Below are 22736 nucleotides of genomic sequence, written 5' to 3'. Positions count from 1 at the left end.
TACCCAAACTGAATGTCTGGCTCCATTCTTTTTTTTTTTTTTTTAACATCTTTATTGGAGTATAATTGCTTTACAATGTTGTGTTAGTTTCAGCTGTATAACAAAGTGAATCAGCTATATGTATACATATATCCCCATATCCTGGCTCCATTCTGATCCACAAATCTAAGCCCCCATTATTCCTGAGTACATAACCTCCCCCTTCTCTATTTATGCCTGTCTCCTGGATGTTCACAAAACATACACAAATAGCTGTAGTATAGTAAAAAATGGGTGAAAATGTGATATTATGTGGCTTTTGTTACAAGGGAAACTCTCTAAACCAGTTTCGTCTGTAAAAATCCACTTCTCTTGGAGTTGTAATCGTTATTTTCACATGTGACTGTCTAGATGGCTAGAATGGTCTTCCTTCCCACCTTTCACAACCAGCTCAGGTCTCACTTTCCTGAAGCCTCCCCAAATCTATCTGTACTTATAAGTATCTGACTTTAAAGTAGTGAGGTTGATTTTAGTTTGGGACTAAATAAGCACTGAAGGCAATCTGAAAGTTAACTCTGGCCAATGACATTACTGGAACAAACCTAGAGCCTCCGAAGATAACCATACTTTGGAGAAGAATGTTAAAAGCCCTGTTTTTTTCAAAATTCTCATTACTCTATAGTTACTTGGAGTCTACAATTCAGCATTTGAACTGTCTCTAACTTTATGTATTCCAGTAAGACTGTACTCTAAGGCAACTAGAAACAGCCCTTAAACTGAGATGCTGAAATTGGTCAGTCTACCACAGACCAAAGGAATGGCTGTGGCAGGTACAGTTGAGCCTCGTTATTTGCAGATTTTGTATTGGCAAATTCACCTACTCACTAAAATTAGGAACCCCCCAATCAATATTTGTGTCACTTTTGTAGTCGTCTGTGGATGTGCAGTGGCAAAAAAAATTTGAGTTGCCCAATGTGCATGTTCCCAGCTTAAGTGGAACAAGGCCATGTCCTGCTTTCTTGTTTTAGGCTCATATAATAAAAATCCTTTTCGTGGTCTATTTTGTGGTCACGTTTTTTGTGCTTTTTTGTTGATTTCACTGCTTAAAATGGTCCCCAAGCCTACGTAGTGCTGAAATGCTGCCTAGTATTCTTAAGAAGGCTGTGATGTCCCTTACAGAGAAAATTCCCATGTTAAGTTCCTATGATAGCATTAGCTGTCAGCGTGAGTTCAATGTTAATGAATAAAAATGAATATTAAATAAGGTGATTTAAATAAAAACAAATAAACCAAGATTATGTATTGATCGGTTGACAAAAATGTTGTGACCAGAAGCTTGCAGGAACCTAACTCTGTATCTCCTCTAGGAGCAATGTTTCAATATGTGCTAATTCAGTGTTTGCTGGCAACTTTACAGAACATAACCACAGTAAATGAGTCAACATACGTTAAGAATGCTTTTTGATACATTTGGTTTCTGCCCTCAGAGGGCTTAGATCTACCCTGTTTTTTTTTGTTTTGCTTTTGGCTGCACTGCACGGCTTTTGGAATCTTAGTTCCTGGAACAGGGAATGGACCGGTGCCCCCTGCAGTGGAAGCATGCAGTCCTAACAGCTGGACCACCAGGGAATTTCCTACTCTGTTTTTTAATATATACTGTGTTCGAGCGAGAATTTTAGTTAGCTCAGCTTATCTTATGGGACCAGCCAGTTTTGTTCTATATTTACCAGTCTTCTTTTCTTTGATTTCCCAAGTAGTAAGTCGCTTGGTAGTTCTATTTAAATTATGAATTTATAAATTGGCATTCAGATTGTATCAGTCTTTTGTGAATTTGGAGAAAATGTGCCAAGGTTTGCTAAGTATCTCATGAATCTAGATGAGTTCTAGTTTATAAAAAAGAACAGGCAGGGCTTCCCTGGTGGCACAGTGGTTAAGAATCCGCCTGCCAATGCAGGAGACAGGGGTTCGAGCCCTGGTCCGGGAAGATCCCACATGCCGTGGAGCAACTGAGCCCGTGCGCCACAACTACTGAGCCTGTGCTCTAGAGCCCGCGAGCCACAACTACTGAAGCCCATGCACCCAGAGTCCGTGCTCCAAAATAAGAGAGGCCACCGTGATGAGAGGCCCACGCACCGCAACTAGAGAAAGCCCGCGTGCAGCAACGAAGACCCAACGCAGCCAAAAATAAATAAATAAATAAATTTATTAAAAAAAAAAAAAAGAACAGGCACTAGAACTCGGCAACTAACAGAAGCACAACCATCCAGGCAGAAATGAAACAGTAATTTCAAAATTTCAGCAGTGTAATTTCAAAATTTCAAATATAGGAGTGAGGCCTCACAGAAATCTCCTCTCCCTCTGGCTGGGAAACTTTTGCCCTAGGATACCATAGGCTGATTTCAGCAGTGGGATAAAATAGACACAATTCAAGCAAATACTCTGCTGAAGGAGGTTAAGGAAATCAGGAGGTCTGTGTAGGACTTGGCAAGGAGAGTTGACTTCCTCCCAGTTATAAGAAACCAAGGGCTTTAGATGGCCAAGAGATTGAGTCTTTACAAAAGTCTGTATGGACTAAGGAAATCAATGGGGCAGGCTGATGGGGTTAGTAAGTTAAAGGCAAAGGCCAGAATGCTTGAACCTGTACTACAAGTACATAGTGTAGTATACCTAAATGTCCCTCAAAGGGGTGGGAATTTGAACTGGCCTTGAATGGAAGGTGAAGCATTGAAACGCCTCTGGTTCCATTTTGGGAAACAGGACAGAAGCCTTTCCCACATGTCTGTAAGCAAGTTAAACTCATATGGAAAGAAAGCAGCATTTAGAGTTAAGTCGATGTGAAATATTACCCAAGTTCACAGTGCAGGGATTCTTTCACTTCTACTTCCTACCTAGTAACTATAATTACTTGGGCCTTGTTTTCTGAGTGATAGGTAGAGAAGATAACTAGATTTTTCTTTTTGACAGAAATGGAAACCCCAAAACAAAGCCTTTGAAACACCAGTAGCCACTGAGTGTAAAGCAGTATGATCCACAGAGAAACTGCTCAAACTTTAAAAAAGAAAAAGAGGTGGGGGAGAACTTCTCTGGTGGTCCAGTGGTTAAGACTCCACGCTCCCCACTGCAGGGGGCATGGGTTCAATCCCTGGTCATGGAACTGTGGTCCACATGGCATGGCCACCAAAAAAAAAAAAAAAAAAGCTGTTCTTTCCAAGTCTTTGGATAGTCACTGAATTTATACTAGTTGAAGGTAGAAACCAATTTCAGAAACCCTGAACATTCTCATCAAATAAGATCAATTCCAAATCTTACCTTGAGAACAAGGGCTGAAGAGACTGGCTCAAAAAGGAGAGACTCAGACAATTTAAGAACAAAACAGGTATATTTCTATTGGACTACCTGATACAGAGGATAGTGTGGTATGGATGGATAGTATGAATGACAAATAATACAAATATATTTTATTTGAAATAAACAAAAATGCTTACACAGCTCAATGGGTCACTTGGAAATAAACTCTTGCTTGACTGTATTACCAAGCAGAAACAAAGCTGAAACACAAACCCTTCTTTTGACATGTATTTGGAGGAAGACACTACTTGGTTTTTAAAAAACTGACCTTCCCTTAAGGCCTGGTCATAGAAGTGTAAACAATGTAAATGAATCCACCATTACCAGTTGTTATATCATATCTATGTTACCTGTGTATTCTGAGATCACACCTGTACCTGCCAATAAACCTGGGAAGGGTTGCTATATCACAGTTACATTTGAGTTGGCAGGCAGGACTGAGGAAGTAATTTGGAAAAAGTTTTACATCCTATTTAGAACAAATCACTAGTATTCCCTTAAATAACAGGTTACAATAGAAAGATACTGTCTGAACTTTGTCCTTCTCACTTTGGTTCATTTTTAGTTTTTGTGATTAACATAGTTGTTTGATTCATTCGCTTATAGTACAATTCTGCCACAAAGTATTAAAGCACAAGATACCTATTATTCCTTCAACATCTGCATTTTTTCAAGTTTTATACTCTACTATATCCCTAGTATGTCAGCAGTTTTTGAATATTAAAAAAATAATAATAAGTGGGTAAAACTCTTCTAAAAATGCACATGTCTATAACTATAATGGTACTAGATGGGAAAGAAACAATGATGGAAGGGAAAAAAGCAAACACGTTCATTTGTAGGGAATGTGGTTCAAGTCTTTGGATTTAAAAACAACTTCCCCAGAGAAGCTGGCTATAATGGAATTTCCAGAAAACTTCCTTTGCCTCCAAAAAGGACCTGAAAAACCCCAATCCAGATGTTTGAAACTATAGTTATGAGATGCTATAAATGATGATCAAAGCAACTGGAGGGAGAAGGATGAATGTGTCTTCCATTCAGCTGTAGTTTGTAGCATAGCCTCTTTAGCTGTTGGTTGATCAGTAAAAACCACTGAAGTACCAGAAGTGCTTTGAAGGACTGGGTAGAAAAGTACTGAACATATTACCTGTCTATGTCAGTAACAGGGCTTCATGGCTAGGAAAATTTTCTAAACAGTAAAATGACTCCAGGATAGATATCTCTCTCCATCATTAAATGTGGCAGAATTAAAAAAAAAAAAAAAGATTTACAAGTAGATATAGTGAAAACAGAAAATTACCAGGCAGAAAACACAGAAGAATCAAGACAATGCTATAGGTTCAACAGTATTCCATGAGGCTAGAAAACCTGTTAACTTTGAAAGCCCTAGCAAAATATCACTCTTGTTTATAAATCACTTATTTATCATATGACCACACATTGCATCCTTTCTTTCCATGTATTGAAGAATCCTACATTCAGCCTTTAAGCATTCTGCATTTCTTTGCCAATCTTGTAGCTGAGTATCTTGTTCCAGTCGATTTTGGTGCGGGTAACTGGAAGTTGCCGGCGCAAGGCCTTGAACGTGGTGTCTGACATTGTTTGATAGTTTTCACTAATTGCTGTCTGCAATAGATAATTGAAAATAAGTTGCTTGAACAGAAACCAGATGTAGTCAAAGGACATGCTTGAGTCCCCTAAGGACATACAGGCTGTAAGATTTCTAGTGAGCACTTCTCCAATCTCTGAAGCAGGTTAAGAAGCCCACCTATGTTATTTCTAAAGCAAGGGCTATACAGGTATCCCCCGCTTTTCCAAAGTTTGCTTTATGTCACTTTGCTTTTACCAAAGCAAAAAGCAAAAACAGCGTTCAGCATTTGTTTTGCAGTGAGGCTGTTACAGGGGCAGGGTGCACCATGAGCAGTAACAGTGACCCCACCAAGCTCCTTCCTCAGGAATTACACTCAGCAGCTCAGCATCAAGCAAGCTGGAGCTGTGAACTGCGTCTGTGAGCATCTGTGCTGTACCTCAATTATTTGTGCATCTGATAGCAAGATGTGTTCTAAGGTAATTGCTTCTCTGCTTTATGCCATTTGGACTTAGGAAAGGTTTCATAGGAACGCTCTACTTTGGGATAGTAAGGGAAATCTGTAGTACCTTCCAATGCCAAAACCTTGATTGTAAGCAGAATGCAAGAAGGTCTGCAAAGTCTCCACTCTTACTAACACTGAACAACATGTATATTTATGTTCAAAGGAGAGAGAAGTCTAACAAAATATGTTAAAAGCAAAATAAGGCATTAGACCTAGAAAAATCAGTTTCAAATCATCTTACCTGATACTCATTTTCTGCATGCTCTATAATTTTAATAAACTCCTTAGCAGTTTGGACTTCATTCTAATAGAGAGAGGAAAAGGGGGAAATAAGAATTTTAAAAATTCTTAAGCAGTGAATATAATTCAGTAAGCAGTGAATAAAAAAATACTAAAAAGTAAGTCCATCTAAACTAACATTTGTATAAAAATTTAGTTTTTCAAGCTTTCCCATTCACATTATCTTTGGTTCTCACAACAACCCTGTGAAATAGATGTTATTATTACCACCTCCATTTTGCAGATGAGAAAACAGAATCCTCTTAAGTGACTTGACCAAAATTATACAGCCTTTGAATGATAAAGATGGGATCCAAATCCAGGTCCTCATCAAAAAAACCCACACTTCTTTCCAATCTACTACAGTATGCCCAAAAGACATCATGATGTCTTGAAATTTTTATGCCTTGAAAATATCTCTGGTTTAAGATGATATAAACAGTGCCCTCAGACATATCAGTCATATATTCTAAGCTCAGAGGCTCCTCTAAGCCAATCAATCACATTTTGCTTTACATGATTTGGGTACAAAATGAGTTGAATCTCTCTCTTTCACAATTAAGTAAAACAGAATTAAAGAGGGTGAGATTTAATGCCCAGGGCAGCATCCCAAGATCCTTTCAAAGAGTCAAAACTACTTTCTATTCATAATAATACTAAGACAGTTAATTGCCTTTTCCACGCTCACTCTCATGTGTGTACAGTGTAGTTTCATAGAAGCTATGAATGTGTGATGACTTCATTACTTTTTTTCTTAAAATAAATTTATTTATTTATTTTTGGCTGCGTTGGGTCTTCATTGCTGTGCACGGGCTTTCTCTAGTTGTGGTGAGCGGGGGTACTCTTTGTTGTGGTGCGTTGGTTTCTCATTGCGGTGGCTTAGGCTCTAGGCACTTGGGCTTCAGTAGTTGTGGCTCGCGGGCTCCAGAGCGCAGGCTCAGTAGTTGTGGCGCATGGGCTTAGTTGCTCCACGGCATGTGGGATCTTCCTGGACCAGGGCTCGAACCCGTGTCCCCTGCATTGGCAGGCGGATTCTTAACCACTGCGCCACCAGGGAAGTCCCGACTTCATTACTTTTTTTTTTTTTTTAAATGGATTCACTTGTCAAGGTTTTTTTTTTTTTTTTTTTTTTAAAGATTTATTTATTTATTGATTGATTGATTGATTGCTATGTTGGGTCTTCGTTTCTGTGCTAGGGCTTTCTCTAGCTGTGGCAAGTGGGGGCCACTCTTCATCACGGTGCGCAGGCCTCTCACTATCGTGGCTCCAGACGCGCAGGCTCAGTAGTTCCCAGACCAGTAGTTCCCAGTAGGGCTCGAACCTGTGTCCCCTGTCAGGGCTTCCCAGACCAGGGCTCGAACCTGTGTCCCCTGCATTAGCAGGCAGATTCTCAACCACTGCACCACCAGGGAAGCCCCAACTTCATTACTTTTTGAGGGCTAATGTGTGAAGCACATATGAGAATCCAGTTGTCTTTTATTAAGTCAGACATTACACACTTTGTGAAAATGTAAATCAATGACATTCTTTTCACTAATTTTTTTTTAACTTGGAAAATACAGCTGTTTATTGTGAAAGTGAAGGTTAACAAGTAATGGGTTTGTTATTTTTGCTTTAGATTTTTTTTTTTGGCCATGCCACGTGGTGTGGCATGTGGGAACTTAATTCTCCAACAAGGTATCAAACCTGCAACCCCTGCAGTGAAAGCACAGTCTTAACCACTGGACTGCCAGGAAGTCCCTGTTATTGTTATTTTTAAATTAATAAATAAGTATTTTTAACATTTTTCGGTTTTAATTTCTACGAAGGTAGATAGATACAACACAAATAAACAAAAGCTATTTGAGAGTGCTCAGTAACTTCTAGGAATATAAAGAAGTACTGTGAATGCACGAAAAATTATGTCCCTTCTTTCCAGGTATGGAACACAATACTGTTTGATTGAATATTCCTAAAAATGTTCAGTTTCTCTAATGATATGAATGTATGAATGATAACCCCTCTAAGGTTTAGTTTGGCAAACTTTCCTTCCTCCTGGTATTTATCAGTTGAAGATATTGCTGTTCCTTGAGCAAATCTCACAACTGAGAAAGAAAAAGAAGTTTGAATTCTCTAAAGCCATTATCACTATTCTCAGTCAAAGACTGTGAACTAACGTCAAGCAACCAACAAAACGGGTTGGTTACATACTAACAATTATAAGCTGCCCAAAACAAGGACCTACTGCATAGCACAGGGAACTATACTCAGTATCTTAATAACCTATAATGGAAAAGAAGCTAAAGAAAGAATATATATATACATACATACATATATATAACTGAATCACTTTGCTGTATACCTGAAACTAACACAACATTGTAAATCAACTATATTTCAATAAAAATTTAAAAATATAAAAAAGTAGAATCTTTTATAAAGTGCTTAAAAAAAAAAGTAAAGGCTGCCAAAATCAAAGTAGTGACAACAACCTAAATTTCTAGTGGCAGAATCAGTACTCAGGGGCTTCCCTGGTGGCGCAGTGGTTAAGAATCTGCCTGCCAATGCAGGGGACACGGGTTCGAGCCCTGGCCCGGGAAGATTCTAAATGCTGCGGAGCAACTAAGCCCGTGTGCTACAACTACTGAGCCTGCACTCTAGAACCTGCAAGCCACAACTGCTGAAGCCTGTGCACCTAGAGCTTGTGCTCCGCAACGAGAGAAGCCACTGCAAGGAGAAGCCCGCGCACCACAACACAGAGTAGCCCCCGCTCACTGCAACTAAAGAAAGCCTACGTGCAGCAGCGAAGACACAACGCAGCCAAAAATAAAATAAATAAAATAAATTAAAACAAAAAAAAGAAAAAGAGAGAATCAGTACTCAGGATCAAAACTAATTTTTTTAAAAGAAAAACAAGATGAAAGTGAGACAGACATTAAATATTCCACACTCACCGAAACAGTTACTGAATCCTGTACATCTTTATGACTAACCAACTGAACATTGCCATCTTCATAATAGTGAACCTGTGTGAGACAATGTTTGAGCAAGTTATGTAGGTCACATAGAAACTTACTGCTTAGGGCACAAATCCATGCTTTCAGCCATCCCCAAACTTATCAACTCTGAGCAAATAATTAATATGACCAATGGTAATTTACAATGGTGGTTAAAATTCACAGAAGACTTAAATTTAAGAATTCTCTTTCCTTAGCAGGGAAAACTCATTATTAATTAATAAACAACATTTATTATGGGCTTATTGCTTTCCAGACACTGTGCTACGCATTGTGAATACAAAGATCTTAAATAAGATTTCACTCTTAAAAGTATTAAAATAAAATCAATTAACATTAGTTTTTCTCTGTGAAAACCAAGAAATTTTAATGGATCCTAATCCTTTACACATCTCTCCATATATACCATCATCGTTTTTGGTTAAGTAGATCTGACCAAGTGCAGGAAAAGCTTGATTGAGGGTTAAAGACAGGACTGAAAAATAAATATTCTGTTGGTAAATCAGGCTACAAAAATAAGTAAGGCAAAAGCAGTCCTGAGGATGTAAGGCAAAGTGGGGTACTACAATTATGATAACAATTAGCAAGAAGGAGGATTACCCAAGAGACAGACTAACCATTCAACTAGATGTAAAGGCTCAGGAAGTTTCAGCAATTTACAAGATAGGTTCAGTCACAGTCACCAAAAGTAACAAAACCTTTCCTAGGTTTCATCTGCTAATAAAAATTTCAACATGACTATCATCAATGTAAATCCTCAGAAACTGTTGCCTTCCCAGAGCTATCCTTTTGCTTATAGAATAACCAAAGGTTTAAATATCTTAATGACATTTCCAAATAACTCTCACTCTGATTTTTAAAAGATATGTAAATGAAGTAAGCTTTCCCCCAAAGGGTGATCAGCCAGTCTGTGGTAAGTTATAAATGAGGTCTGGGTACTGGGCCCTGCTGTAAAAGTCTTACCAGAAACCTCTGTGATGTGCCCTCTTAATTTATAGGTTTGCCTTGGCAAAGCTGAAACACAAGTAACTTATTTCCTTCTAGGAGGAAAAGAAATTTCCTTGCATAAATTTATAGTAAGCTGCCAGGTTAATGCTGATGCCGCAGTTACAAGAGGTCTAGAGCATAGGGCTACTCACAGACATAGTCAATAGATATAGAACAATATATTTTCTTCAGTTGGGCTCCCCCAGAAGCCGACCCCGGGATGAAGATTTGTGAGATAAAATTTATTTTGGAGGTAATCTCAGGAAGCACTAGTAAGGACTGAGGAAATGAGACACAGAAGGCAAGGAAGTGTTCTAGGTGCATTAAGGAGCACATTACAGTTGCAGGCACTGGACTCTGGAAGACTACGCAGAACATGCTTTAGAGTTGTCCCACCTGAGGGGTGAAGAAGCTGGCAGATTTACCCACCAACTTTTGAATGGCACTAAGGGCTGTGCCAGAGCTATGAATGTAATACTTCCAGTTTGCCTCATCTGAGTTGGGAATGCTCCTGCAGCTAGGAGAAGCTCCCAGGAAGAGAGGTGCAGCTACTTGCAGCAGGAAGTAATCAGTATGTACGAAAAAAGTGGTTACAGATGACATCTCCTATGTATATTTTGATTAAATTATACCATTTAAAAAGGCAACTCTTGCTAATTGTTATTAAAGCAAGACTTAACCACAGTATAATAGAGGTAAAATTAGGTACTGATCTTCTTAGATATCATTAACTATTTAATCTGACTTCAGAGTTAGTTGGGCTTAAGAATTAAATCACCATGAATTTTGAAAGTCAAACCTGTTAGGATATCAGAAGACTTCAATCCAGATAGGCATCAAATGAGTTAATAAGCTCCTTATTCACCTGCCTGTCTGTCCTGACACCAGCATTAGAAATCTACTCTGCTTGGTTTATCACATGTGGCCATTCTCTCTAGTTCCTCTGTTTTATTTACTTGGTTTAAAACCTCCTGTCATTACTGTAAAATAAATAAATAAATAAAACAAAACAACAAGTCCATTCATGTAGCTTTCTTCAGAGCTAAGAGTTAACCTTAAGTATATGTATATGTACACATTTAAATGAGATACATAAAAGACTCTATGTAAGTTCCAGTAGCTGCTATATAGTCACTTCTTAATAATTAGTTATTTTCTTCTTTCGTAGAACTGCTGTTTGATAATTCCTGGAAAGATCTTAGGTTATCTTTGAAAGAGAAAAATAACAAGCAAGAAGTACACTTCACATGACTATCCTTTATCAACCCAGAATAGCTCTGTTTAACTACAGTACTTCCCTAGGAAGGAGGCTTCAACTTCTATTTCTATTTACCATTGATCTCCTTTTGCATCTACATATAGCTGTTCCTTATTTCTAATGTCAGAACAAATATCAACCTGCATGTTTGTTTTAAAGATGTGATGTTTTAACATGGCCTATTAAAATATTGGGATCTCACCTGAATCTTAAGTACTCCAGCCACCTGGGCTGTAGATGGTGTGATGATGAACTTCCATTCTGATCTCCAACGACCATTCCTATTAAAACACACACACAACACTGTAGAATTAACAATAAGAAAGAGGTGATTTGCCACTGAGGCAGAGAACTGGGGAAATTGGAAAAAAAAGAAACAAGTCATTTCCAGTTTGACAAATCCAAGGCTCTATCCACTCAAATGTAAGTTTGTAGCCAACTGGCCTAATCATAAGCCTTTTCTAAGTTATTTTGACTTTCACTTTTCATTTTTTATCTTGGAGTAGAAAACCATGCCTATTCTGCTCATGAGAGGCTTTTCCACAAACAGATGGATGGGCCACTGAGTTATGCAGTAACTCAAGTATTATTAAACAAACTCAAGTAAAACTCAGACTTTCCACTGGGTACTTTATTAATCACTTATTCTCACTCAATGTAAGAGTAATATTTGAAAGATAGATTATAAAATCTTAGAAGAAATCTAAATGATCACATCCAAATCCCTCATTCTGCAGTAGGGAACTGAAGCCTCTAAGTCAGATAACTTATCGCAAGCTACTTAGATTAAAAACCAAGTCTCGGGCTTCCCTGGTGGCACAGTGGTTAAGAATCCGCCTGCCAATGCAGGGGACACCAGTTCGAGCCCTGGTCCAGGAAGATCCCACATGCCGTGGAGCAACTAAGCCCATGCACCACAACTACTGAGCCTGTGCTCTAGAGCCCGCGAGCCACAGCTACTGAGACCGCGCACCACAACTACTGAAGTCCCCACGCCTACAGCCCGTGCTCCTCAATGAGAGAAGCCACCGCAATGAGAAGCCCATGCGCTACAACAAAGAGCAGCCCCGCTCGCCGCAACTAGAGGAAGCCCGTGTGCAGCAACAAAGACCCAACACAGCCAAAAATAAATAAAAATAAAATAAATTTATAAAAAACAAAAAAACAATTCTCAACTGCTGGTTTGGTTTCTTTTCTATATAAATTAGATTAAAAAAAGAAGAGAACATCTACTTTCTTACCAGAAGTTTTTAGGCTGAAACTGGTGGCTTTCAATACATGCAATAATGGTCTGTTGCCCATCTATAGTTTTAGCATAAACCTATAGTTAAAAAAAAAAAAAGTTAGATTCTTGAAAACATATTTAAGCAACAAACACTATACAAAAGCAGTGTGCTAAATCCTTGGAGTAGATGAAGAGTCAAACAGGGTGAGCTTACAACTCAGAGAGTTCATGGAATATGAACACAAACCACATGTTAAGTTCTAGAGAAGACAGTGGTACAATGAATACAGAAGGAAATACTGCTTTAGGTTTAGGGTACAAGAGAGGTACCAGTTGGAATGGGCCTTACAAGACAGATGAGATTCTGATAAGTAGAGATTGAGAATAAAGATGAGTAGGCAGTTCAGGGAGGAAACGGGGGTGCTGGTCCAGTGAATGACTCAATGGTAATTAGTTCTGTCAGGTTAGAGGGTGTGCGTGAAGTGGAACTGTGGAAGATAACATAGGATGGTAGATTTGGGCCATGTAGTAGTAGATGTAAGGTAAGAAGACTGGACTTTATTCTACAGGCAACGGACAGAAACCAAAACAACATGACCAGAACTATTATTTGGGGATAATAATCAATATTGGTGTACAGAGTAAAATGGGAGAAAAGTTGAAAGTTAGGCCACATAATTAATCTAGGCAATAAAATAGGGTAGTGTCAATGGGCATAAGAATGCAGAAGCACAATCAAAAGTCTGGCAATATATTGCAAGTGAAGGGCAAGAGAAAGGAAGGGGCCAAAGTACTTGCATGCTTGGGTGACTAGAAAGACAGTGGTGTCATTAACAAATTAGAAAATTCAGATGGAAATGTCCAGCTAGGAGTTAGAAATACCAACTGTTCTGTAGTGTAGGAGAGGTGAACAAAAATGTGATCACCAAGGAAAAGAAAAAACAAAAGGCTTTACAGTCCACAAAATGTTTTTATATTTATTTTCCCTTTGCTCTAATAAATATAGTAAAACACACTGTTATTATCTATAGATGATAAAGTTGAAGTTCATAGAGCTTCTTGCCCAGGGTCATTCAGAAAGTGGTTAAGGTAGAACCCAAACCCATTGCTTTTCTGACACCAAATTCTGTAACTTCCTCTACATTAAATAAACTACGAGTTTTTGAGAGAGAGAAATACAGCAATGGGGAATGCCTACATTTACAAAAGTAGGGGAGAGGAAAAGAAATAAGCAGACACAGAGTAAGAATAATTAAAGGGTACTGACATAGCAGTCTAAGAAAAGATAATTTCTAGAAGTAGCTGGATGGCCTCAGTGTGAAATGCCATACAAAAGTCAAGGACCAAGAAAAGGACACTGGGTCAGGCAATTCAGGAATCATTAATAACCTCAGAGAGCAGTTTTTGTAGAGTAGGGACTGAAGCCACAATTCATAGGGTTAAGAAGTGGATAAGTAATGAGGAAGGCACTAGTAGGAGCAGAATGCTCCATGGTTCGGTTGTATAGCAGAGAGAGAGATGCGGGAAGGGAGAAGCAGAGGAGAGGGAGGAGGGGCAAGGTGGAAGGAGAAGAAAGAGAAGTAACTTACAGGAATTACTATCTTGACTGAAGAAATGTCCTCCCCCACCCCATACCCAACCCACTTAAGGACAGGAGAAATAAAAATATTTCTGGGTAAAGAGAACTATACATCAGAAGAGAAAACAAAGTCACAATTAGACATCTTGAAGTAGATAGGATTGTTTCAAATCAAGAATATGGATCCTTCTTCCTCAGATTCAAGTACATGGAAGAAAGGGAAGATTTCTGAGTGTGGAAAGACGAGAAATAAAAAGATCTCATGTCATTCTCAATCCTATTAAAATGTGGAGGAGTAGATGCCTAAGGACAATGGGAAAGTTTTGAAACACAGTACAGTTAATCCTTGAACAACACTAGTCTGAACTACTATTTTATTAAATAGTAAATACTACAGTGCTACATGATCCACCATTGGTTGACCCACAGTTAGATGAATCCACAGACACAGAACCATGGATACAAAAGGATCTCGGACATGGAGGGCCTATTATAAGTTATACTTGAATTTTCAACTGCACGATGGGTTGGTGTCCCTAACCCCTGCATTGTTCAAGGGTCAACTGCATATAGAAAATATCAGGGATTACTGAGATAAAATTAAGAATTACTAAGCAGAACAGCTGAGGATATAAGACACTTCAGTACAGTAGACACTGTTAGAATAATTCCATGACTTTCTGTAGCTCATTTATTAGCTAAGAGAAGTGAGAAAAAGACACAGTAGAGTTACTCAGTGTGGAAGCTCTCCAAATTAAGAATGAGTAGTGACAAATTTTGAATAGGTAATAAATGATGAATTGAAAGTATATTTAAGAATGAATAGTCAATTTCTAAAAAAGTGTGTGTATCATGTCTCCCTTTGCATTACTAGGTTCCAAAATGTAATTCTGTACTTATCCACCATAATAGGTTTTCTCCATTATTTAAAAACAAAAAAACAGGAACAAAAACAAATCAAACATACAATAATAAACAGCATTTATTCAGAGCTTACTTGGTGTCAGACACTTTCTAAGCATTAATATTCTAACACTTTAATAATGTCACAATTTTACAAAGGAGAAGTCATGATAAAACCAAAATTTATCTTTTTTTCCACCAAAACGTATTAAAAGAAAGTCAAAATTACCTTCGATTTTTAAAAAATTGTTTAGTTCAAATAGTTTTGACTTTCCAATGAAATCATTTAAACTATGCAGAAGTAGCTTTATAAAAAGCTTTTTTGATGGGTATAGGGCAATTTCTCATGAATAAATAAGACAAATGTGAAACAGGATACACTGAGATTTAAAATTTTTATGCACCAGGGAATTCCCTGGTGGTCCAGTGGTTAGGACTTGGTGCTTTCACTGCTGGGGCCTGGATTCAATCCCTGGTTGGGGAACTAAGATCCTGCAAGTCGCACGGTGCAGCCAAAAAATTTAAAAAATAATAAATAAATAAAATAAAATAAAAATTTTATGCACTGGGATTCTAAGAAAGAACTTTCAATATAAAATTTTCCATTTATACCCCTTTCAAAAATGATTTAGGGAATAAAATGCAGAGGAGACTGTAACTAAGAAGAGATGTTTGTGGCTGGCCAAAGCCTCCAAATGATAAGGTAAATATAAGAAAAACAACACTCTAATAATGAAGCAGGCAGATACTTAACAGTACAGAAGCCGTTGGAATAATGATCTTTCACATAGGCCCTTAAAGCACTGTCACAGGATTCTCTCCAAGACTTCAGACCTCCATCTACTTCCTCTGGCTGGGGGTCACTTGCTTCTTTCCGTAAGTGATCGAACTTAAAGGAAATTTTGTTTCTTGGATCTAAAAATCTGCTATTACCCAGGTCACCGTGTTCTGTAATTAAGACCTTCCAAAGAATAATTACAAATATAAGTAACTCTGTAAAAAAAGACAGTTCTTCTTGTCACATTTTACAAAACAAACAAATACAATTCTGGAGACGATTAACTTTTCATTTAGTCAGATTTCTCTTTCATAATTGATTTTTCAATCAATTCACATTTTTATTTTTATAAAAATATTATGTTTTGGGGTAAGTCAACTCTAAACTGCAACATTTCCCCCATCCTAACAATACCCTTCATTTCTTGGTTTCTGATTAATATACAACCTATGTATATATATATATAACTGTCATAACTTATATGTACACTTTTGTGTTCCTTTTTCACATATTTCATGATCTTTTTCCAGAGTCATTACACTTAGCATTTAAAATAGGTAATACAATAAATCACATGGTTCAAAAACTATATAAAGTGAAATCTTTTTCTCACCTTTATCTCCCATTCACCAAATTCCCAACATATTCCCCCTTTCCACAGAAAGGTAACTGATTTTATTAATTTAGAGCAAGAGTTGTCTTTGGCAAGCTATGCATGAGGTGGCATTTGTTTCTGTAAATAAAGTTCTGTTGAACACAGCCCCACTTGTTTGTTTTTGTATGGTCTATGGCTGCTTTCCTGCTGCAACAGCAGAGCTGAGTAGTCAAGGCTGACTCTTTGTCCCACAGGCTGATAATATTTACTATCTGACCCTTTACAGAAAAAATTTGCCGATTTCTGATTTAGATTATTCTTTGTTTTTTTTTTTTTTTTACAAATAGAATTGACTATTCGAATTCTCCACCCCTTTCTTTTACACAGAAACTAGAATACTATACTGTACTTTTTCTTTCTTTCTTTTTAAATCTGATGTATCTAGATGATCTTTCCATACTAGTGCTTAGAGAACTTCCTTGTTTATTATAGCCATGTATGACTCTATTGTACAGGTGTACAAAAATTTATTCAACCAGTCCCCTATTAATGGATAGTTCGGGTAGTTTCTAATCTTTTGCTGTTATGAACAATACTGCAACGAACGTCCTTGTATGTTCGTATGTACAAATTACGTACATGTGCCAAGCACACCTGTGGGATAAATTCCCTGAAGCAGGACAGTTGGGTCAAGGGTAAATGCACTCATAATTTTGATAGAGATCGACAAACTGCCATCTATCACAGGATGTTGTACCAAGGTACAAGCCCATTTCTTTTCACCTTAAAAAAAAAGTCATTTATATTTCCACTTTGGTGAACTATGTGTACCTAACTTGACCACTTTCCTACTGAGTCTTTGGTGTTTTTCTAGTTGAACTCCAGGGAGATTATCCTTTTGCATGTGTTTTGAGTTCCACATATTTTCCCCTAACTTGCCATTTGTCTTTTGACACAGTTACCATTTAAAATTAACTATATATGATCTCATTATATGTATATCTCATTATACAAACCATAGTATACTTAATCATTTCTGAACTGAAGGAGCTTTAAGCTAGTTACAGTTTCTACCATTGAAAGCTACTATAAGTTCTACCATAAAAAAGTCTTCTCCTTAAAAAGAATTCTTTGGAAAGAATTCCTACTTTTGAGATTTCTGTCCTTATCATCAGACTATCTTTAAAAACCTTGTTTATGGGCTTCCCTGGTGGCGCAGTGGTTGAGAATCTGCCTGCCAATGCAGGGGACACAGGTTCGAGCCCTGGTCTGGGAAGATCCCACATGCCACGGAGCAACTGGGCCCGTGAGCCACAATTACTGAGCCTGCGCGTCTGGAGCCTGTGCTCCGCAACAAGAGAGGCCGCGATGGTGAGAGGCCCGCGCACCGCGATGAAGAGTGGTCCCCACTTGCCGCAACTAGAGAAAGCCCTCGCACAGAAACGAAGACTCAACACAGTCATAAATAAATAAATAAATAAATAAATAAATAAAAGAACGTGAATTTCTTTAAAAAAAAACAAAAAACCTTGTTTATAATGACAGTAGGAAAAATACATAAAACTATTTCCTTAGTCTTACCTTCATAAAGCTTTCTCATTATAATTTTGCAACTTTTGTAACTACAAGGTAAATATATTCACATTAAAATTTTAATTTGTACTTCCTTAATTACTATTAGTAGGTGATCTAACACTTTTCAAGTTTGCTCTGTATTCTCCAATTGGGTACAGTTGGTTCATGTCTGTTGCTCATTTATCCACTGAACTCTTGGCATCACCCTTAGGTATTTGAATAACCTTTTTATTATGTTTGAGGTACATATTTTCTCCTTTTTAAATCTTATTTTTAAAATCTTTTTATTTTGCAGAAGTCACTTTCTTTGATAAACTTTTCTAATGTTTCATCATTACGCAAGTTATGAATCTCTTTCCATTTCCTACTAAAATTTTATGTTTAAAAAATAGTTAACCTTTAAACTACACTTGGAATTAATCTAGGTATACAGTTGGCTTTGGAAATCAAAATTAGATAAACTTATACATTTTATCAATTATTTCCTTTTCCCTTCTTTTTTATGTTACTTAGTTTAAGGCTCCACTATCATTGCTTTATGTCTTTATGTTTGCTAGCATTAGTCTTCCTTCATTGTTGTTTTTGATCAGAATAATCCTGTATGGTCTATTACAATTGTCATTAGGAATTATATGGAGTCTATCTGAAAAAGCTTCACATATTATTTATATTTCTAAATCGGATAAACTTTCTATATTATTTATATTCCTTATTCAGAAATGCGGCATTTACATCTATTTAATTTTCCATTCATTTCTCTGATTAAAATGTGCGTGTGGGTGGGTGTATATGAACTGTGTGACAGACTCTTGCTTGTTTCCTATCCAATATCCATTCTCTCCCTTTTCCTTACTAATAGAACCTCAAAGGTTTTCAAGAAGGCAGTATGTCCAACTAAAAAGACAACACTTCTCAGCTAGGAATGATAAAGTGATATGCATTCTGGCAACAATTTATCAGTGGAAGGTGCTTCTGGAATAGCCAATAGCACCTCTTGCATCTTCCTCCTTCTTCCTTCCTGGAACATGCATTCAGTGACCAGAGATGGATCAGCTATCTTGAGAACATGATAATGAAAACCATACATAAGGATGGCACAACAGAGAGCTAGAAGCAACTTGCGTCTCTGATGATATGGAACTGCCATAACATCCCAAAATATTACCTCTGGATTTCTTATGTGACAAAAATAGTCTCTATTTAGTTAACCCACTGTAGTTGATTTTCTGTTATATGCAGTGATGGCATCTACTTTAATAACTCAAACGTCTTTCCATATTTTCCTTTTATGTCTAGGTAATGTGTTGTTGTTGTGGCTAAGAATGTGATCTCCTTTTGACTACATTTTTAAGCTGGCTACCGCATGTATATGGGAATGTTCTTATATCATGTATCTGGACACAGACCTTATTATTTCAATAATTCCGCTGTATTAGTGAAGTATACAATATCAACTGTAAGCAATATTTATCATTTACTTTTCAGTATTTTTTTTGTCTTTTATACTTGTAATTAATCTAGTTTCATTGAGAAAATAAAGATAAGCACAAATATAAACTAAAACAAACAAAAAACAACAAACAAAACAAATTACAGTAATCCTGTAATCCCAACATAGGGAGTTAACATTTTGGTGTATATTTTCCCACATTTCCATTTCTATGCACATCTATATACTACTTTATTTCTGAGTCTAAAGATGCATACATTCCCCTCATGATTTAACATCTCATAAAATGGGATACATCTTAAACTTGACAGCATCTTAGGACTGTGTCATAGTTTAATTGACAGTGTCTTTTCTTTCTTAGTGGCACATAAAGTAAGATGTACCTTTCACAGAATTTAAGATGCAGATTCTAATATAGTATAACTGTTCATTTAAATATCTATTTAAAAAATAAACTAGCATAATGCTACATATTGCTTTATGTTTTAGCTTAATATATCATGAACATATTCCCAGTTCAATATTTCTATCAGTTTTCAATGGTTACATAGAATTTTGGCCTACAGATATTTTTATTTATTTATTTATTTATTTATTTATTTATTTATTTATTTAAAATTTTTTAACATCTTTATTGGAGTATAATTGCTTTACAGATATTTAATTTAATGTTGGACATTTAGATTGTTCCCAATTTTTCATTATCATAAACCTTGCTTCAAATAATCTTTTTACACATTTATATACTTATTTCCCTAGGATAAATTCTATGGACTTGTGGGTTCAAAGGGGATTCAGACTTTTAAAAGGCATTTGCTATTTGGTGCTATATTGCCTTTGAAGCGTACATTAATGAATTTGTAAAGCCCTTTCATATAATGTTAATAACTGTGGTAAAAATGGGAATATGTATTTGCTTTGTTCCTGTATTGGAACAGGAATTCTTGTTTTCCCGTTAAATATAATGTCTCCTGTTATTCTTACCAAGGAGAATTAGAGACAGCTGGAAAACTTGTGTAAAACTCAATTCCTTTTACTTTTACTGTTCTTGTTAGGGACAGCTCTCTCTTCAAAGAAACTCCTAGTATTTTCAGAGGGAGGAAGAATTTCCTAATATGTAGAATATTTACAAAAGCTAAGAATACTAAGACATGAATTTATTCAGCATCTTATCTTCAGACATCTGTTTTACAGTATTTCTACTACTTTCCAGGCATAGTCTATCTAATAGAAACAACTATTACCTGATCTTCATATCCTTCTATCTTCACAGGTGTGAACTGATCCATGTTATACTGCGCAAATGCACTGTTTTTTTTTAAAAAGGAAGAAGAGAGAGAGAAAAGAATTATATATAAATAAATATAAAAGGTAGTTCAGGGAATTCCCTGGTGGTCCACCAGTGGTTAGGACTGTGCACTTCCACTGCAGGGGGCACGGGTTCCATTCCTGGTTGGGGAACTACTATCCTATATGCCATGTGGCGCAGCCAAAAGAAAGAAAAAAAAGGTAGTTCACAGAACAGTGAAAGAGAATGTATAACTGGGGTATCGTTCATTATGGCAATTATAGTGATGCTGTGCAAATTTTAGGTTTGTAGGATCTGGTCCCGAAATGAGTTCTGAAAAAGCAGTATGGACAGGGCAGTAGACTTTCCCAGGCAGCAATTCTTAAAACATTTTCTACAGCTAAAATCTAAACAAATTATATATCACACCAAATGCCTTCATAATAATTATTTGTTGCTCTGCATCAAAATCCTTGTTCCATCTCCCCACCCCACACTTGCCCAGTCATTATCCAATTCTGATTTCCTCTTTACAGAGGAACTCTGGGCCAGTTGGATAGACGGTAACTGAAGGAGTACTTTGTATTGAAGAGTAAAGAACAGCAGTGATAAAACCAGAGAACAGGGGGCCTAGAAAGTTATATAGCATTTAGATTTGAAGACAAGAAAACCAACCAACCAACCAACCAACCACCAATCTAATGTTTTTGAGGACAAGGACAAAATGAAAATGATATTCTAGAAACATTAATTAGCCTGACAGTGATAAGGAGCCAATGATTGGGTAGAATAATAATGCAATTATTCTATGGTTAACTCTATTAAGGTACTTTCTGAATATCTGCTATTTTTTGGCAATTTGAGAAACATTATCACTCCTCAATAGCAGCCTAATCTTTCTATAACTGGCAGTTATAAAAAAATTCAGCCTGAACTAAAAGAACTAAACTGCTTTAACAGGGAAAATCTAGGCAAAAATAAAAATAAGTAAGACCATATAAAATAAACTTTAAGGAAGTAAACAACATTTTGGGGGAACATGTTTTCTCCAAGGGAAAAAAAAACCAACTAAAATTGTTAAAAACCAACTGCTTTATTTTGAGGTATTTTAAACTTAGCTTTCAGGGTACTAGTTTACTATCAACATAGTTTACCCAATATTAGAATAACAAGTAAGTGGATTTAGAAGGATACTTACTGTGCTGCCCCTTCCCTGAGGAGGTTGTCATTATTAAGTAGTAGCCTGACATCTGAGGAGGAAAACAATGTTAAAGATGTTAAAATTCAAATGTTCAGTAGAAGACAAACTTGGAGAAATTTTAGCGGATTTCTAGATTAGATTTTTAGAAAACCAGGCTTTGCAAGATTAGTCTTTGGATATACTGTATATGTAGAAATTCTAAAAATGTACACAAACAGATGCTAATGTTCACAGATTTACACAGAATTATTTGTGGTACAATAATCCAACAATAAATTCTCAAGGAATTTCATAGCAAATGAAAAACATGGTTTACAGAAGGTTACAGTTAGGACTATTTATTTGTATCTAAAGAATCCTTTTAAAATAGATTAAGAATTGTAGGCTTTTCTGTAACATCAGACCAAGAAAGCTGGGCACAATTCAGTCAGTGGCAGTAAAATTGCTGAACATATTTTTCTTTAGAGAATCTAATGTGGGGCCTACAATCTTTTTAAAAAGCTGTATGTCAAGAGTCTAGTCACTTTTCTTCTGGAAGAGGTGTGTCCTTGTTACTAAGAAACTACCAAGCATTAACTCCAAGAGAGAAGGCTGATTATAAGCCAAAGGCAACTGACTCTTGGAGCTTCTGAAAGAAGGGGCTGGCAGAGGCCAATGTGTAGCATGCCAATAAAAACCAGCTGTCATGTCATAAGTAGCTTGCCAACTCAATCTAATGCTTTGGTATCAATTATTCTCATGATAATCCTATAAAGTACATTCAGTTGTCAGAAATAAAACAAGGTACTTCTAACTACAAAGACCACTAATTTTTGTTAAGTCAAGGATTTATCTGAGCTAATCAGCTGGATAAAGTTCAAGTCGTAGGAGTATTTCTAAAAGCTCTGTTGTTGAAAATTTACATTTGGTCAATATGGAAGAGAGACTAGGCGATGAAAGGCTGGATTTGTTTTTCTTGCTGTTAGTGCTCAAATATCCAAAAAACAAGTCTATAAAGAAGAATGTCTTGATTTACTTCTACTGTATTATTTCACTCCTTGTAAATAACATTTATATGTTCTCCTAGTAACTTCTGCTCTGCATCATTGATTTTACCAGTGGAAATTATTGATTGTTCTACAATTTGTGGGGCTCTGAGCCAGGTGCAAATGAACATTACACAGTTCCTCTAACTAAGCATGTAACGTTCTTTTTTTTTATTA

The 22736-nt window shown here is 36.7% G+C and overlaps 1 protein-coding gene across 1 annotated transcript in view; it reads right to left on the bottom strand.

The window, feature by feature from the left end:
- Window positions 1-3415: 3415 nt before the first annotated feature.
- CAPZA1 (capping actin protein of muscle Z-line subunit alpha 1) overlaps window positions 3416-22736 on the bottom strand; it is a 48618-nt gene continuing 29297 nt past the window's right edge. Inside the window, exons 3-10 of the mRNA XM_068540511.1 lie at window positions 21532-21583; window positions 20290-20353; window positions 15402-15608; window positions 12182-12261; window positions 11143-11221; window positions 8633-8704; window positions 5662-5724; window positions 3416-4953 (exon numbers count right to left, since the gene is read on the bottom strand). Coding sequence (XP_068396612.1) covers window positions 4813-4953; window positions 5662-5724; window positions 8633-8704; window positions 11143-11221; window positions 12182-12261; window positions 15402-15608; window positions 20290-20353; window positions 21532-21583 — 758 coding nt within the window. The 3' untranslated portion in view covers window positions 3416-4812. The remainder of the gene's footprint in view (window positions 4954-5661; window positions 5725-8632; window positions 8705-11142; window positions 11222-12181; window positions 12262-15401; window positions 15609-20289; window positions 20354-21531; window positions 21584-22736) is intronic.

Source organism: Eschrichtius robustus, chromosome 3 (assembly GCF_028021215.1).
Source record: "Eschrichtius robustus isolate mEscRob2 chromosome 3, mEscRob2.pri, whole genome shotgun sequence".
In the NCBI taxonomy this organism is placed as follows: Eukaryota; Metazoa; Chordata; class Mammalia; order Artiodactyla; family Eschrichtiidae; genus Eschrichtius; species Eschrichtius robustus.
Note: the sequence above shows the minus strand (reverse complement) of the source record. Positions and strands in the feature narration are given on the sequence as shown.